The sequence below is a fragment of the Hyla sarda genome, chromosome 2 (genome assembly GCF_029499605.1).
Source record: "Hyla sarda isolate aHylSar1 chromosome 2, aHylSar1.hap1, whole genome shotgun sequence".
Lineage (NCBI taxonomy): Eukaryota > Metazoa > Chordata > Amphibia > Anura > Hylidae > Hyla > Hyla sarda.
In genome coordinates, this window is record NC_079190.1 from 260389998 (window position 1) to 260407862 (window position 17865).

The 17865-nt window shown below is 43.8% G+C and overlaps 1 protein-coding gene across 3 annotated transcripts in view; it reads right to left on the reverse strand.

The window, feature by feature from the left end:
- NCMAP (non-compact myelin associated protein) overlaps positions 1-17865 on the reverse strand; it is a 139787-nt gene that overhangs the window by 24540 nt on the left and 97382 nt on the right. For all 3 annotated transcript variants that reach the window (XM_056560586.1, XM_056560584.1, XM_056560587.1), the window contains exon 2: positions 4680-4769. In XM_056560586.1, coding sequence (XP_056416561.1) covers positions 4680-4764 — 85 coding nt within the window. In that variant the 5' untranslated portion in view covers positions 4765-4769. The remainder of the gene's footprint in view (positions 1-4679; positions 4770-17865) is intronic.

A 17865-nucleotide genomic window follows, 5' to 3' on the forward strand; every position in this document is an offset into this window, starting at 1 on the left:
TCTGTTCTGGCTTGCCATCCCGGCATTCGTAAATCCCTACAGTTCATCTCCAGACAATACTGGTGGCCTACCTTTAATACGGGATATCGTTGATTTTGTCTGGTCGTGCTCAGTCTGTGCTCGGGACAAGACCCCTCCTTCCAAACCAGTGGGACTTCTTCAGCCCTTGCCGATTCCAGAGCCTTCCTGGACCAATATTTCCATGGACTTCATTACCGACCTTCCATCTTCCCGTGGCAATACAGTCATCTGGGTGGTAGTAGATCGATTTTCTAAAATGGTTCATTTTGTACCGTTACCCGGACTTCCTTCAGCACCACAGCTTGCTAAGCTTTTTCTTCAGCATATCTTTCATTTACACAGACTCCCTTCCCATATAGTATCTAACCATGGAGTCCAATTCGTCTATATGTTCTGGTGGGCCCTCTGCTCATGCCTAAAAGTTAAACTGGATTTTTCCTCGGCTTACCCCCCTCAATCTAGTTAACAGGTTGAGAGGGTGAATCAGATCTTAGGAGACTATCCACGCCATTTCATTTCTGCATGTCAAGACGACTGGGTTAATCAGCTTCCCTGGGCAGAGTTTTCCTACAATCATATTTCCACTATTACTTCACCCTTCTATGTGGTCTATGGACTTCACCCTCATCCTCCTCACCCCTTATCTTCACCTCTGGAGTTCCTGCTGTTGAGGAACAAGTGCAGAATTTTTCTTCCATCTGGCAGAAGACACACCGCTCTCTTCTATATGCTACTTCTCACATGAAATTCCAAGCGGACAAGAAAAGACGTCCTTCGCCTGAATTTTCTCCTGGTGACAAAGTAAATATATCCATTTCAAAATACCCAGTTATAAACTCGGTCCTCGCTATTTGGGTCCCTATAAAGTCAAGAAGAGACTTAATCCTGTGGCCTATTCCCCCCATCTACCCTCCTCCCTCCGAATCCTGAATTCCTTCCATGTTTCCCTCTTGAAACCAGTCATCTACAACAGTTTTTCTCAAAAGAACATCTCACCTTCTCCCATCTCTGGCACCTCAGATGTTTTTGTTGGTAAGGAGATCTTGGACTTGGATCCAAATCCAAAAAAAGCGCTTTTTGTCAGAGGAAAGCACTTTTTTATTTGTGGACTGGGAAGGATTCGGTCCGGAGGAGAGGTCTTGGGAGTCGCAGGACAACATTCTGGACCAGGACCTTCTCAGGAAATTCTGATCGGTAAAAGGAGGGGGAGACCAAAAGGGGGGGGGGGTACTGTTAAGGACCGCACTCCAGCTGCACACGCTGGCCGCGAGCTCTCTGTCCCTGCTGTCGGCGGGGCTGGGATTCACATCGTGGGACGCGCCCGCATGCAAGTCCAAGCCGTCACTTACCAGGCTTCTCTGACTCCTCCGCTACCTTTGTCTCTCAGCTCTGGCGCACGTCCCCATCTAGTAGGGCATGCGTGCGCCGGAGCTTTGAAATTTAAAGGGCCAGTGCGCCTATAATTAGTATTTGCACCTGACACCACATTGTAAGTCCCTGCACCTCCCACATTTCCCTGCCAGATCTTCAGTGCCCCTAGCCTGAGATTAAGCAACCCTTATAGCCTGTTAGCCTTACCCGTCCACTACGCTATTTGACTCCGCACCCTTGCCGCCTGCCTTGACCTTCTGCTACGTTTGACTACGCTCTGCCTTACCCTTCGGTACCTCGCCTGGCCCAGCTACCTGTGTGGTCGAGCCGTGTCGGGGTAGCGACCTGAGTGTCGCCTGCTGCAGCATGCCCATCCTGCCTTGCGGCGGGCTCTGGTGAAGACCAGCGGCACCTTAGACTCCCCGATACGGTCCGAGTCATCAGCAACACAGGTTAGAGGATCCACATGCAGCTTCGTTACAGGAGGTACTCTGACCAGGTCAGGAGAAGCGTAACTGCCTCGACGCAAGGACGACTACCAGTTAGGTATAAGAAATAATGGTAGTGCTGTGTACAAAGTTGTCAGTATAACACATAGTCTAATTCAGTCAGCTTACATAATTTATTATATAAGCTAGTCAAATGCCTAGTTAGGAATGTTTCTAACATGTACATTTCCAGTCCATAATTCTCCTGTCTAACATTTTTCCTGTCCACAAGTACAGGGTACTCTCCTGGCTAGAGGGTTTCCCTGAAAATATAAACAAAGCACGTAGAGCGACAGAGTTGCTGTATACAAAGGTAACACTGGTATGTTATATAAAAACATGAATAGAGTTCTGGGGAGAAGTGGTTAGTGCCAAGGGGCCCCAGTAACTAAGGCATGAGGTAGAGAGCCTCAGGCAGCCTGATCCGAGTCAAGTTTATTAAATGTGATAAAAAGTGTAGTTATAAGAGTAATGAATCCCACATGTTTATGTCCCATTATCAACAGGAGCATGTATGGACATTTTCACAAAGTGCTACATGGACTCTTCCCCAGATATGTTTTCATATCCAGACCTGTGAAGGACATTCAACAATAATGCCCCAGGAACTATCAGTCTAGGCCCCAGTGGCCACTTCCAGTAGTCCGCCCTCCAGGACTGGGCGCTAAGGATGGCTGTGCTTAATAGGGGGAGTTTGTGGTTGCCCAGTACGGGAGTTATTAGCCCGTACCCTTGCTACCCTGTCAGGCAGCCTCCCTGCAGTGTCCACTGGGCCCCCTTGCACCTGTCCCCTTATGTATATATTGTTTACTATGTGCAAAATAGAGGGAGAACCGCACTGGGTCCCAGCTGTTAGTGCAGGTGATCGTCCGGATATAACCAGTCCAGTATATCGACATCCACACACCAATTGGTCACAGCACAGAAGCAGCAGACTCCAAAGTAAAGCAAGCTGTTGTCTTTTATTTGTTACCAGCAGTGTATCGTTTCGGATATATAGTAGCCTTTTCCAAGCAGAACAAAGGCTAATATATAGCCGAAACATTGCACTGCTGGTAACAAATAAAAGACAACAGCTTGCTTTACTTTGGAGTCTGCTGCTTCTGTGCTGTGACCAATTGGTGTATTGTTTACTATGTGTTGTGCTATATATTGCATAAAAAAAAGTGTTGTTACTTTAAGAAAGGTTAACATGTCATGTGAGTTGTCATGTGGTTAACATGTCATGTGAGTTGTCATGTGGTTGTAACCCAGGAGGTATCAGTGACCATGTGAACTCCCCACCAAAGTCTCCCCTATAGAAGCCCTGGGAGGAGTCTCTTCACTCTCTTATGGTTCCTGCTGAGTTGCAGTACAGTCGAGTTCTAGAGTGCATCTGGAGTCATAGGTAGGAGGTCTCAAGTCAGTCCTGCAGCCACAAGCTACAAGTCTGCAAGTGAGCTACAGTCACAGCTTAGGCCCCTTTCACACTACAGGAATCATCCTGCTTTTTTATTGCTGTTATTTTACAATAAAGGATGAAAAAAAAAAACGAATGCAATAACTGGTAATAACGGATGATAACTGATGACCATCATCTGTTATTTTTAATGTTTTTTTTCTTTAAAAACCTGATGTTGTTCATCCGTTATCATTCATTATCATCTGTTATTACCAGTTACATCAGTTTTTTGTTATCAGGTTATTTAACCTTTCATTGTAAAGCTGTACTAAGCATGCTCAATACAAAAAACGGATATTAAAAAAAATGGAAAAAAACGGATGATAACGGATGTCCGTTTCCCATAGACCTCAATGTTAAATTTTAACGGCCATTTTATCACCATTATTTTTGCTGGACCAAAAATTTGTGCATGCACCGTCTTTTGTGTCAGCAAAAATAACGGACATTAGTAAAAACGGACATACCTGATGCAAAAGCATGGTCAAAAAATCCCATTGACATGAATGGGATTTTTTGACAGCCATTTTCAGGACTTTTGCTGGGAGAAATAACTGAGGTTTTTACAGGATGATACTTGTAGCGTGAAAGGGGCCTTAGTCAGTCTCAAGTCAAGTCAATTCAGTCACTGTCATCTATCATCAAGTCAGAGTGGCCTGCACTAAATTGTCCCAACCTACTGCAAGTCACAGCAAGCCCCTAAGGTCTCTGAAGTCACTGGTCACCTCCGTGGGCCTGGCTGAACTGTATAGACTGTTCGTAACTTGTCATCAGAGTCATTATTGTCCCTGTGCCTAGCCCAGGATCCAGCAGTATACCTTCGGGTGCTAGTGAGTATAAACCACGCCCTGGCGTCACGAATACAAGGGGTTAATGCCATTTGCCCCTAGGATAATTCCATCTGGCCTGCATCTCACACCCCATACCACAACTGCATACAGAACCTCTATGCCTCCATGCTCAAATGTACCTAACCTTGTATCCAGGCTAGAGGTGACCCAACAGAGTACTAAAGCCTCCTTTTAATAGTACAGTTTTCCACAATAACCTTATTCTTTTACTGATATATTGTAATCGCATACATCATCATTACATTTAAACATAAAAAGTTACATTTAACTCCAACAACTCCTACAAGGGGGGTTATATACTGTATATATTTTGTAAATGCATATACTGATAATCGTAGCTAGAAGGTACCACACTAGTCAATAAGGAGCTAAGCATTTCCGTACTCCATTTAATGATATCCAGTAATAATACATTATCAGAAGTATATACCAGGATGTGGAAGGGAAAGTCTGCCAGGCAGAAATATATCTAAGAATGCCAAATTGGAAAGTAGTATTTGTACTTACTCTGATAAAGAATCTGTTCCCGTGACTTTGTCGTCGTATTTACCGGAGATAGCGTTGTGTTTATTAATTGAGGTGTTGTTGCCATGACAACTATGGGGAAAAAAACAGATGTTCAGATAACAGTGAATATTGTATTTGTTGTAGAATATGGCACATAACCAGCATTTACCTATGAGAGTGGATAATGGATCACAAATATTCCCCAAAATACTAGTCAAACAATAGTGTGCATAAACTGCCATAGAAAATTATGGGCTAAGGCAAAGTCCCAACACATTATTGTACTGGCTGTCTCATCGGCTGAAAAATATTCTCTTCTTAGGCTAAGTTTCCACTTTTTCTGGTGTTTTTTTTTTCACCTTAAATAAATAAATAAATAAAAAAGCCATAAAAACTACCCTGTTATTTTGCACTCCCAAGATGCAGTTTTTGTGCCAATTTATCAAAAATATTGGGTTTAAGTCTTGGCCTTTTTCACTGCATTTTTATCATGACAAGTCATGTGATTCTTTCATCATATGACTCTTTCATCATGTTACTCAAAGATTTCTAATGAAGAACTGGGAAGATAAAACGCTAATGCTAAACCCACATTACGTATTTTATGGCATTTTGTCTGCTTTCAAAGACTTATATGGGAGTTTTTTCCACCCAAAAAATGCCATGCATTTTTTGGTCATTTTTGCAAAGTAAAGACAGGTAGAAAATTTGCCTTAGAAACAACCTCTGCCCTTTTTAACAGATTGACAGTAAATGTAAGACTGCTACACTTTTGTTTCTTCTACGATAATGCCATGTATGATGTTTTAAGTATAAAATAATCATAAAACCATTATGAATATATTCAATGTCTGAATTTGCATGAGCTGTAAAAAATATCAAAACCAAAGGTCTTTATTAAGATTTCAGATTCGTGTTAGTAACGTTTGTAAGGTATTTCTTCTACTAGGGGGCAACACAATCAAATAGTAACATTGTACTGGGCAGCTTAGCTGGCTGAATGAGGATGACACATAGGCCCCATTCCAGTGTTTCTGAACCAGGGTACTTCCAGCTGCAAAACTACAACTCCCAGCATGCCAGGCTGGAGGCACCCTGGTTGGGAAACACTGCTCCATTCTATGAATTTTATCAGGATTTATCCTACAGGTAGACAAAATAATACCAGCCTACACAACAGAGCCGAAAGAGTGGGCAAAGGCAATTTTTATAAACAGTATTCCTACAAATCGAAAACTGAGAATATGTAGCCTATAGGGGGGTATCATGTGGTGTTTTTTTATTTTTATATTTTTTTTTATTCATCTTTTTTAAGTTGTTCTGACTTTTTCTCCCCAGAAACACTGCACCTATATGTTACATGAAAGACACATTTTGTTTTTTATGTAACATTTTAATGGCTTTTCTGCATTTTTTAAGTTTAATGACTTTTGTTTATGCCGCATGCTCAAGGTATTTGCTGTATATAGGGGAAAATTTATCAAGCTATCTTACAGAATTTCCACTGTAACTCATTCCAAGCATGTACACTGGCAGAATCAGCTCCTGCATCCACGAGGGGTTAAATCAAATTTTCAGAGTGGGGCATAGCAAGCCCTGGAGTAAAAGTTCAGCTTGGACCCTCCCCCATGCCCCTAATGATCTGTTCCACCATGCTGCTAATGATCTGTGTCACCATGCCCCTAATGATCTGTGTCACCATGCTGTTAATGATCTATGCCATATCCCTAATGATATCCCTAATGATTTGTGCCACTATGTCCCTAATGACCTGTTCCATCATGCCCCTAATGATCTGTGCCACCATGTCCCTAATGATCTGTGTCATCATGTCCCTAATGATCTGTGACACCATGACCCTAATGATCTGTGACACGATGTCCCTAATGATTTGTGCCACTATGTCCCTAATGACGTGTTTCACCATGACCCTAATGATCTGTGCCACCATGTCCCTAATGATCTGTGTCATCATGCCCCTAATGACCTGTTCCACCATGCCCCTCATGATCTGTGTCACCATGCTGCTAATGATCTGTGCCACCATGTCCCTAATGATCTGTGCCACTATGCCTCTAATGATCTGTGTCACCATGTCCCTAGTGATCTGTGTCGCCATGTCCCTAATGATCTGTGTCACCATGTCCCTAATGATCTCTGTCACCATATCCCTAATGATCTGTGCCACCATGTCCCTCATGATCTGTGCCACTATGCCCCTAATGATCTGTGTCACAATATCCCTAATGATCTTTGTTGCCATGTCCCTAATGATCTGTGACACCATGTCCCTAATGATCTCTGTCACCATGTCCCTAATGATCTGTCACCATGTCCCTAATGATCTGTGCCACCATGTCCCTAATGATCTGTGCCATTATGCCCCTAATGATCTGTGTCTCCACATCCCTAATGATCTTTGTCACCATGTCCCTATTGATCTGTGTCACCATGTCCCTAATGATCTGTGTCACCATGTCCCTAATGATCTGTCACCATGTCCCTAATGATCTGTCACCATGTCCCTAATGATCTGTGTCACCATGTCCCTAATGATCTATGCCACCATGTCCCTAATGATCTGTGCCACTATGACCCTAATGATCTGTGTCACCATGCCCCTAATGATCTCTGCCACCATATCCCTAATGATCTGTCACCATGTCCCTAATGATCTGTGACACCATGTCCCTAATTATCTGTGCCACCATGTCCCTAATGATCTGTGTCACCATGCTGCTAATGATCTGTGCCACTGTTCCCTAATGATCTGTGTCACCACATCCCTAGTGATCTGTGTCACCATGTCCCTAATGATCTGTGTCACCATATCCCTAATGATCTTTGTCGCCATGTCCCTAATGATCTGTGTCACCATGCCCCTAATGATCTGTGTCACCATGTCCCAAATGATCTGTGAAACCATGTCCCTAATGATCTGTGTCACCATGCTGCTAATGATCTGTGCCACCATGTCCCTAATTATCTGTGACACGATGTCCCTAATGATCTGTGTCACCATATCCCTAATGATCTGTGTCACCATGTCTCTAATGATCTGTGTCATTATATCCCTATTGATCTTTGTCGCCATGTCCCTAATGATCTGTGTCACCATGTCCCTGATGATCTGTGTCACCATGTCCCTAATGATCTGTGCCACTATGCCCCTAATGATCTGTGTCACCATGCCCTTAATGATCTGTGTCACCATGCTGCTAAGGATCTGTGCCACCATGTCCCTAATGATCTGTGCCACCATGCCCCTAATGATCTGTGCCACCATGTCCCTAATGATCTGTGCCGCTATGTCCCTAATGATCTGTGTCACCATATCCCTAATGATCTCTGTCACCATGTCCATAATGATCTGTGTCACCATGTCCCTAATAAACTGTGACACCATGTCCCTAATGAACTGTGCCACTATGCCCCTAATGATCTGTGTCACCATGTCCCCTAATGATCTGTGCCACTATGCCCCTAATGATCTCTGTCACCATGTCCCTAATGATCTGTGCCTTTATGCCCCAAATGATCTGTGTCACCATGTCCCTAATGATCTGTGTCACCATGCCCCTAATGATCTGTTTCACCATGTCCCTAATGATCTGTGCCACTATGCCCCAAATGATCTATATCACCATGTCCCTAATGATCTGTGTCACCATGCCCCTAATGATCTGTTTCACCATGTCCCTAATGATCTGTGTCACCATGTCCCTAATGATCTGTGCCACTATGCCCCAAATGATCTGTGTCACCATGTCCCTAATGATCTGTGTCACCATGTCCCTAATGATCTGTGTCACCATGTCCCTAATTATCTGTAACGCCATGCCCCTAATGTACCCTAATTCAATCCATAATTTGTTTCCCATTATGTGGCTCTTCAGATATTTCCCTGTCAGCAGGACATGATAGAAGATGTGGTTCTGCACCAACTGTAGAGCCACAGATTGGATAACACTGATCCTATACGAACTGTCCCCTGGTAATGCTCACCCAGCTCCTGTGCTGCTGTGCCTCCTCTAATCAGGTCTGTAGATGCAGAAAGCACAATTTGCTGCCTCCTCACACAGCAAGCGCTGAGCGATAAGACAGGTAGCGCTCAATTGTTCCTTTTACAATGTCTTGATATCTAAAGGACACCGTTGCTACTAAATAAAGGGACTGGACTGCAGATCCAGTATGCGGCTAAGGGGTCCAGTCACAATTGTGACCGTTGCAACTTCTATTGCTTTCTTAACATTTGCATGAACTAACTCTTTAAAGGAACCTCAAGTTGTTTCAAAGTCATTTCATGGATACAAAAAACATGTAGTTAGAGATGGTTCTATTTACAAAAGTGTCCAAATGAATGCTAGTTGTCCATGACATTATTTTAGAAGGCAGTATATTAGGTCTAGGAGATTTTTGTGTAAGTGTCAAAGGGAAAACAAATGGTGGCACTTTATGTATTTTCACTTACGTTTTTTTTTTTTTTCAGCCAAAACTGGGACTGTATACAAAATAGAAGACATATGAAATGAAGACTTCCCTTTTTTATTTAGGTCTTTGAATTCATATGGAAGCATTTGTAGAATTTTCTGAATGCATCAGTGATAAAAGAAATAAAAAAAGAATCTTGCCCTGTGCAATCACATATCATATTACAGAAATATTGTCGCCTAGAACCAATTCTTCAAAGTAAGAACAGCCGAAAAGAACACCTCCAGCTCCATATAATAAATATTTCTTTATTTAACAAGCTCCTACATATGCAGTAGGTTTTGTAGAAAAACCACACAAATACTGGAAAGATACATATTATCCTATGTGGGATTTGAATCCAGGACTCCAGTGCGATTAGGCAACAATGCGAACCAATGAGCTACCGTGCCAGAGATGCTGTGTCATTGTATAGGCTTCAAGGCCTACCACTAACACTGCATGATCTGAATTACCTTTTTTTACAGTAAATTGTTTATATTTTTTGCCTGGAATATATGGGCTCTGAATCTGCACATTGCATATATCTGCATATGTTTATCACTTGGAATTAAACAATTTTATTTTTACTCAAGCAAGAGATCAAAAAAAAAAAAATAGAAAAATATTTCATGCAGTCCATGTGTACCGGGAATGATTGCTCGGTATATACTAGTTTATTTGCATTTTGGTAGAACACTGCTGTCTTTATAAACCTACAGGGATTCTTATCCATGAAATATTTTCTCCTAACCACTTCCATGATTATGAAATATACTGCACATCTAGGGAGTCCTTCACAGGGCAAACTAATAAGCCATAGCTTTCTTAAGGAGAGAGCCCTTGAAAAAACTAACTGCTGTGCTACTATATAGTCCATAATGCATTACTAGTCTCTATGAATAGCTCATTATATTTGCTCAATGGCATACAATGAGGCTCTATATTAAAACACACACAAGTAAAGAAGCAGCGGCCATAAAACACTTCATATCTGAATTCCTCTTGTGCAAATATAATTTGGTGGGTTTTTCATATGCACTAAATAATGCACAATTTCCTCAATTACCCCATAGCTCTCATATTGCATTTACATATTCTCCTAGATACATATATAGCTGTTCACTAGATTACATTTACTATAAGTTCAGGTGCTTAGTGTACAAGCAAAAGAAAAAAGTATGGTCAATTTACGTGCTCTAACACCTAGGGAGGAGAAAAAACTTGTCAGTTAGATTACAAAAAAGATGTGCCACTATACCTCTAATTATTGTACCACCGTGCCCCTAATGATCTGGGCCACTAGGCCCCTCCTGATCTGTTCCATCATGCCCCAATGAAGTGTGCCACCATACCACTAATGATCTGTATCAGCATGTTGCAAATGATCTGTGCCACCATGCCCCTAATGATCTGTGCCACCATACCACTAATGATCTGTAGCACCATGCTGCTAATGATCTGTGCCACTATGCCCCTAATCATCTGTGCCACTATGCCCCTAGTTATCTGAACCACTATGCCCCTAATGATCTGTGCCACCATACCACTAATGATCAGTACCACCATGCTGCCAACGATCTCTGCCACTATGCTCCTGATGATCTGTGCCACCATGCTGCTAATAATCTGTGACACCATGCCCCTAATGTACCCTAATTTATTGTTTCCCAATATGTGGCTCTTCAGATATTGGCCTGTCAGCAGGACATGATAGAAGATGTAGTTCTGCACCAACTGTAGAGCTACAGATTGGATAACACTGACCCTATACGAACTGTCCCCTGGTAATGCTCACCCGGCTCCTGTGCTGCTCTGGCTCCTCTGGTCAGGTCTGACTGCTGTAGATGCAGGAAGCGCTAGTCGCTCCCTCCTCACACAGCAAGCGCTGAGTGGTTAGACAGGTAGCCAAGAACTCAATTGTTCCATTTCTAATGTTTTGATATTTTAAGGACACCATTGCTACTAAATATAGGGACTGGACTGCAGATCCAGTATGTGGCGAGGGGGGCCCCTAGCTAAGGGGTCTAATCACAATTGGGACCGTTGTGACTTCTATTATTTTCTTACATTTGCATGAAGTTACTCTTTAAAAGGAACCTCAACTGTCAAAAGGAAAACTGATGGTGGCACTTTATGTATTTTCACCCCAAAAAATTTCCAGCCATATACATGTACAAAAGCTATATACTGTGTACAAAATAGAAGTCTTATGAAATGAAGACTTTCCTTTTTATTCTTATCTCTGAATTCATATGGAAGCATCTGCAAAATGTTCTGAATGCATCAATGATTGCCATTTGCAATGACATATCATATTAGGGTGGGTTCAATTAATTGGGGGCATGGTGGTGGAGATCATACCCTGCCGCGGCACCGCTCTAAATAGATGGTCTCGGTGGGGAGGGAGTTCCCTGCTGACGTGGCTCCGTAGTGATAGTAACCGGTAAACATACTGTGAAACTGCAGGTAAGCCGCACTAGCTAGAGGATTCTAAATAGTATGACACAGTATTGGATATGTCAGCAGTCGGACAGGGTACAATCTCTAATACCATCTAAAGGAGAATACAAAACAGGTAAGTCCATCACACTATAAACAACATTGAAAGGGGTCCTGGTTTCAGATCCCACCTAGGATAATGTGTATATGTAGTTCGTGGTTTTCCGGTTGGGGGGGAGAAAAAAACGGGCGCTTCCGTATCCCAGCCGGACCTGGCCCATATCTAATTCATTTCAATGAGCTGACCGGAGTCAAACGGTGACTCCGGTCGGCCTTTTTTAGCCCCGTATCTGGTTTTCTTACCGGACCTAAAACTGCGGCATACGGTTTTAGGTCCGGTCAGAAAATAAGATACGGGGCAAAAATTTGCCGCCCGGAGTCACCATTTGACTTCGGTCAGGATTCGGCAGGCAGGAGGTGGATCCTCTGTGTTAGAGAGGGATTGGCGTGGACCGTGCCGGCGGACCGGTTCTAAGTTGCTACTGGTATTCACCAGAGCCCGCCGCAAAGCGGGATGGTCTTGCAGCAGCGGTAGCAACCAGGTCGTATCCACCGGCAACGGCTCAACCTCTCTGACTGCTGAGATAGGCGCGGTACAAGGGATTAGGCAAGAGCAAGGTCGGACGTAGCAGAAGGTCAGGGCAGGCAGCAAGGATCGTAGTCAGGGGCAACGGCAAGAGGTCTGGAACACTGGCTTGGGACATACAAGGAACGCTTTCACTGGCACAATGGCAACAAGATCCGGCAAGGAAGGGAAGGGGAAGTGAGGTTAAATAGGGAAGTGCACAGGTGAACACACTAATTAGAACCAGGCGCCAATCAGTGGCACACCGGCCCTTTAACTCGTACAGGACCTAGGGCGTATGGATACGCCTTCTGTACCTGGGTCTTAAGGACCCAGGGCGTACCTGTACGCGCGGCGGGTACCGGGCGGAGTGACTGCTGATATCGATCAGCAGGCACCTCGTGAAAATGCCCAGGGGGGTCATCAGACCCCGCCATGTCGGTGATCGGCGCAAATCGCAAGTGAATTCACACTTGCGATTTGCGCCGATTCCGGGTCATTCGGGTCTATGGTGACCCGGTGACCCGGAATAGAAGGGGGATCGCGGGTGTCTAAGACACCCACGATCCCCCTGTAGCCATAGGAGTGAGGTGGCAGAGGTGCCACCCCTAGACGCGACCACCAATAGCAGATTAGGGGCGGGGGGGTTTACTTTCATTTTCCCCGTTCTGCCCACCCACAATAGGCGGGGCAGGATGGGGAAATGACGGGGACCGAACGCCGAAGATCCACTTACCCGTCGGTGGAAGCTGCGGGACCGGATCGGCGGCGGTGATCGGCGCGGGCGGCGATGTCGTGCGGCAGAAGAGGACGGCTCTCTGGATCCGACGGAAGCCGGTAAGTTGCCTAGCAACATCTAGAGGGCTACAGTCTGAGACTGTAGCCCTCCAGATGTTGCAAAACTACAACTCCCAGCATGCCCAGACAGCTGCTGGGCATGGTGGGAGATGCAGTTTTGCAACAGCTGGAGGTCTACAGTTTAGAGACCACTGCACAGTGATCTCTATACTGTAGCACTCTAGATTTTGCAAAACATCTGGAGGTCCATAGTTTGGAGATCACAGTGCAGTGGTCTCTATCTGTAGCCCTCCAGATGTTGCAAAACTGCAAATCCCAGCATGCCGAAACAGCTGTCTCGGCATGCTTGGAGTTGTAGTTGCGATCCCTCCAGCTGTTGCATAACTAGATCTCCCAACATGCCCTTCGGCGATCAGTACATGCTGGGAGTTGTAGTTTTGCAACAGCTATAGGCACACTAGTTGGAAAATGCTGAGTTAGTTAACAGAACCTAACTGAAGGTTTTCCAACCAGTGTGCCTCCAGCTGTTGCAAAACTACAACTACCAGCATGCACGGTCTGTCAGTACATGCTGGGAGTTGTAGTTTTGAAACAGCTGGAGGTTCCCCCCCCCCCCCCCATGTGAACGTACAGGGTACATTCACACGGGCGGGTTTACAGTAAGTTTCCTTCTTCAAGTATGAGCTGCGGCAAACTTTTCGCCGCAGCGCAAATTTCTAGCGGGAAGCTCACTGTAACCCGCCAGTGTGACTGTACCCTAAAAACACTACACTAACACATAATAAAGGTTAAAACACTACACATACACCCCCTTACACTGTCCCCCCAATAAAAATGAAAAATGTATTGTACGGCAGTGTTTCCAAAACGGAGCCTCCAGCTGTTGCAAAACAACAACTCCCAGCATTTCCGGACAGCCACTGACTGTCCAGGCATGCTGGGAGTTTAGCAACAGCTGGAGACACCCTGTTTGGGAATCACTGGCGTAGAATACCCCTGTGTCCACCCCTATGCAATCCCTAATTTAGTCCTCAAATGCGCATGGCGCTCTCCCACTTCAGAGCCCTGTCGTATTTCAAGGAAAAAGTTTAGGGCCACATATGGGGTATCTCCGTAATCGGGAGAAATTGCGTTACAAATTTTGGGGGGGGGGGTTTCTCCTTTAACCCCTTATGAAAAGGAAAAGTTGGGGGCTACACCAGCCTGTCAGTGTAAAAAAAATTAAAATTTTACACTAACATGCTGGTGTTGTCCTTTACTTTTTATTTTCACAAGTGTTAAAAGGAAAAAAAAGCCCCCCAAAATTTGTAACGCAATTTCTCCTGAGTACAGAAATACCCCATATGTGGGCGTAAAATGCTCTGCGGGCGCACAACAAGGCTCAGAAGTGAGAGCGCACTATGTACATTTGAGGCCTACATTGGTGATGTGCACAGGGGTGGCTGATTTTACAGCGGTTCTGACATAAACGCAAAAAAATAAATACCCACATGTGATCCCATTTTGGAAACTACACCCCTCACGGAAAGTAACAAGGGGTATAGTGAGCCTTTACACCCCACAGGTGTTTGACGAATTTGGATGGAAAAATGAAAAAAAATATTTTTTTCACAAAAATGCTGGTGTTACCCAAAATTTTTCATTTTCACAAGGAAACATAGGAAAAAAGCCCCTTTTTTCTGAGTAAGAGCATACCCCATATGTGGATGTAAAGTGCTTGGCGGGTGAACTACAATGCTCAGAAGAGAAGGAGCACCATTGAGATTTTGAAGATAAAATTTGTCCGGAATTGAAGGCTACGTGTGTTTACAAAGTCCCCATAGAGCCAGAACAATGGAACCCCCCACATATGACCCAATTTTGGAAACTACACCCCTCACGTAATGTAATAAGGGGTGCAGTGAGCATTTATGCCCCACAGGTGTCTGACAGATTTTTGGAACAGTGGTCAGTGAAAATGAAAAATGTAATTTTTCATTTGCACAGCCCACTGTTCCAAAGATCTGTCAAACGCCAGTGGGGTGTAAATACTCACTGCACCCCTTATTAAATTCTGTGGGTGGTGTAGTTTCCAAAATGGGGTCACGTGGGGGGGTCTACTGTTCTGGCACCACGGGGGGGCTTTGTAAACGCACATGGCCCCCGACTTCTATTCCAACCAAATTCTGTCTTCAAAAGCTCAATGGCGCTCCTTCTCTTCTGAGCATTGTAGTGTGCCAGCAGATCACTTGATGTCCACACATGGGGTTACAAATTTTGGGGGTCATTTTCTCCTATTACCCCTTGTAAAAATATAAAATGTGGGGGAAAACCAGCAATTTAGTGAAAAATTTTTTTTTTTTTCATTTACACATCCGACTTTAGCAAAAAGTCGTCAAACACCTGTGAGGTTTTAAGGCTCACTGTACCCCTTGATGTGTTCCTTGAGGGATGTAGTTTCTAAAATGGTATGCCATGTGTTTTTTTTTTTTTTTTTTTTGCTGTTCTGGCACCATAGGGGCTTCCTAAATGCGACATGCCCCACAAAAACCATTTCAGAAAAACTCACTTTCCAAAATCCCATTGTCGCTCCTTCCCTTCTGAGCCCTCTACTGCACCCGCCGTACACTTGACATACACATATGAGGTATTTCCTTACTCGAGAGAAATTGGGCTACACATTTTAGGAAGATTTCTCTCCTTTTAACCCTTGTAAAAATTCAAAAACTGGGTCTACAAGAACATGCCAGTGTAAAAAATGAAGATTTTGAATTTTCTCCTTCAATTTGCTGCTATTCCTGTGAAACACCTAAAGGGTTAACAAACCTTTTGAATGTCATTTTGAATACTTTGGGGGGTGCAGTTTTTATAATGGGGTCATTTTTGGGGTATTTCTAATAAGAATGCCCTTCAAATCCACTTCAAAACGGAACTGGTCCCTTAAAAATTTTGATTTTGAAAATTTTGTGAAAAATTAGAAAATTGCTGCTGAACTTTGAAGCCCTCTGGTGTCTTCCAAAAGTAAAAACATGTCAACGTTATGATGCAAACATAAAGTAGACATGTTGTATATGTGAATCAATATATAATTTATTTGGAATATTAATTTTCCTTTTAAGCAGAGAGCTTGAAAGATAAAAAAAAATGCAAATTTTTTCATCAAATTTTTAAATTTTTCACCAAGAAACGATGCAAGGATCGACAAAATTTTACCACTAACGTAAAGTAGAATATGTCACGAAAAAACAATCTCGGAATCAGAATGAAAGATAAAAGCATTCCAGAGTTATTAATGCTTAAAATGACAGTGGTCACATGTGCAAAAAATGGCTGGGTCCTGCAGTGAAAATTGTCTGGGTCCTTAAAGGGTTAAATCGCAGAGAGCCGGCGCGCGCACGCCCTAGGGAGCGGGGCCGCGCGCGCCGGGACAGAACAGACGGGGAACGAGTCTGGTAAGCGGGCCGGGATGCGAATCGCGAGCGGGCGCGTCCCGCATCGCAGACCGCATCCCGGCTAGGGACATTATCGCAGCACTCCCGGTCAGCGTAACAGTCAGCTCATTGAAATTAATTAGATATGGGCCGAGTCCAGCGGGGATGCGGGAGCGCCCTTTTTTTCTCCCCCCCCCCCCCCCAACTGGAAAACCACACAAATACAGAGAAGATGCGAACTACATATACACATTATCCTAGGTCGGATTTGAAACCAGGACCCCTTTCAATGTTGTTTATAGTGTGATGGACTTACCTGTTTTGTATTCTCCTTTTGATGGTATTAGAGATTGTACCCTGTCTGACTGCTGACATATCCAATACTGTGTCATACTATTTAGAATCCTCTAGCTAGCGCAGCTTACCTGCAGTTTCACAGTATGTTTACCGGTTACTATCACTACGGAGCCACGTCAGCAGGGAACTCCCTCCCCACCTAGACCGTCTATTTAGAGCAGTGTCGGGGCAGGGTTGTGGCGTAGGCATGACCAAGCGGTGTAAGACAGCGAAATGGAGCCGTTGCTCCCCGTGCTCTTTATTAGTGTGTTGTTTTATCCTTCACTTTTCCGTTGTTCCTGCACTGTATGATGACCGAATAAAGTTCTTCAGCATCAACAAAACAGAGGATGAGTTCTACGTTACTTCATCTTTATACAATGATTTGCACTTGTGGTTTTTCTTACATGAACACCGTCAAGCTGTATCTGTATGTGAGATCCATTGATGCCCATCAGTGTCCATGATATTGATACCTCTCTGGTGTCTAGTTAGCTTGCCTCTATTTGTGTTGAAACCAGGACCCCAATGCTACTAGGCAACAATGCAAACCAATGAGCTATCGTGCCATAGAGACATTGTATGGGCTCCAAGGCCTATCACTGACACTGCATGATCTGAATAAAAAAAAAAAAAAAAATATATATATATATATATATATATATATATATATATATATATAGGGAAATATGCAAATCAGCTCATTACAGCTCATTACAGCACCTTTTCAGGCGATCTTCCCTGGTATCAGCTTAGCTCCAGTTACGGAATATAAAAAGCTAATCGGGATTAATGCCAAACCAGAACTCTCTCTCCAGAAGGAAAGAGGGACCCATCTGCAGACAGCTGTTTCGGGGTTCTTGCCCCTCGTCAGTACAGAGCAGGGTGATCTGGCTTGGCTGAGATGAGGGGCCTTAGTTGGTCTCAGTCTGATTTGCATATTCCCAAACCAGAATGCCTGCGTAGTGCTTAGTGGCCCTTGAAAGCTCCGTCACACCAGGAGTGGTGAACTCGCCCTGAGTTAAATACTCATCCCGTATATATATATATATATATATATATATATATATATATATATATATACATAAATATATATATATATATA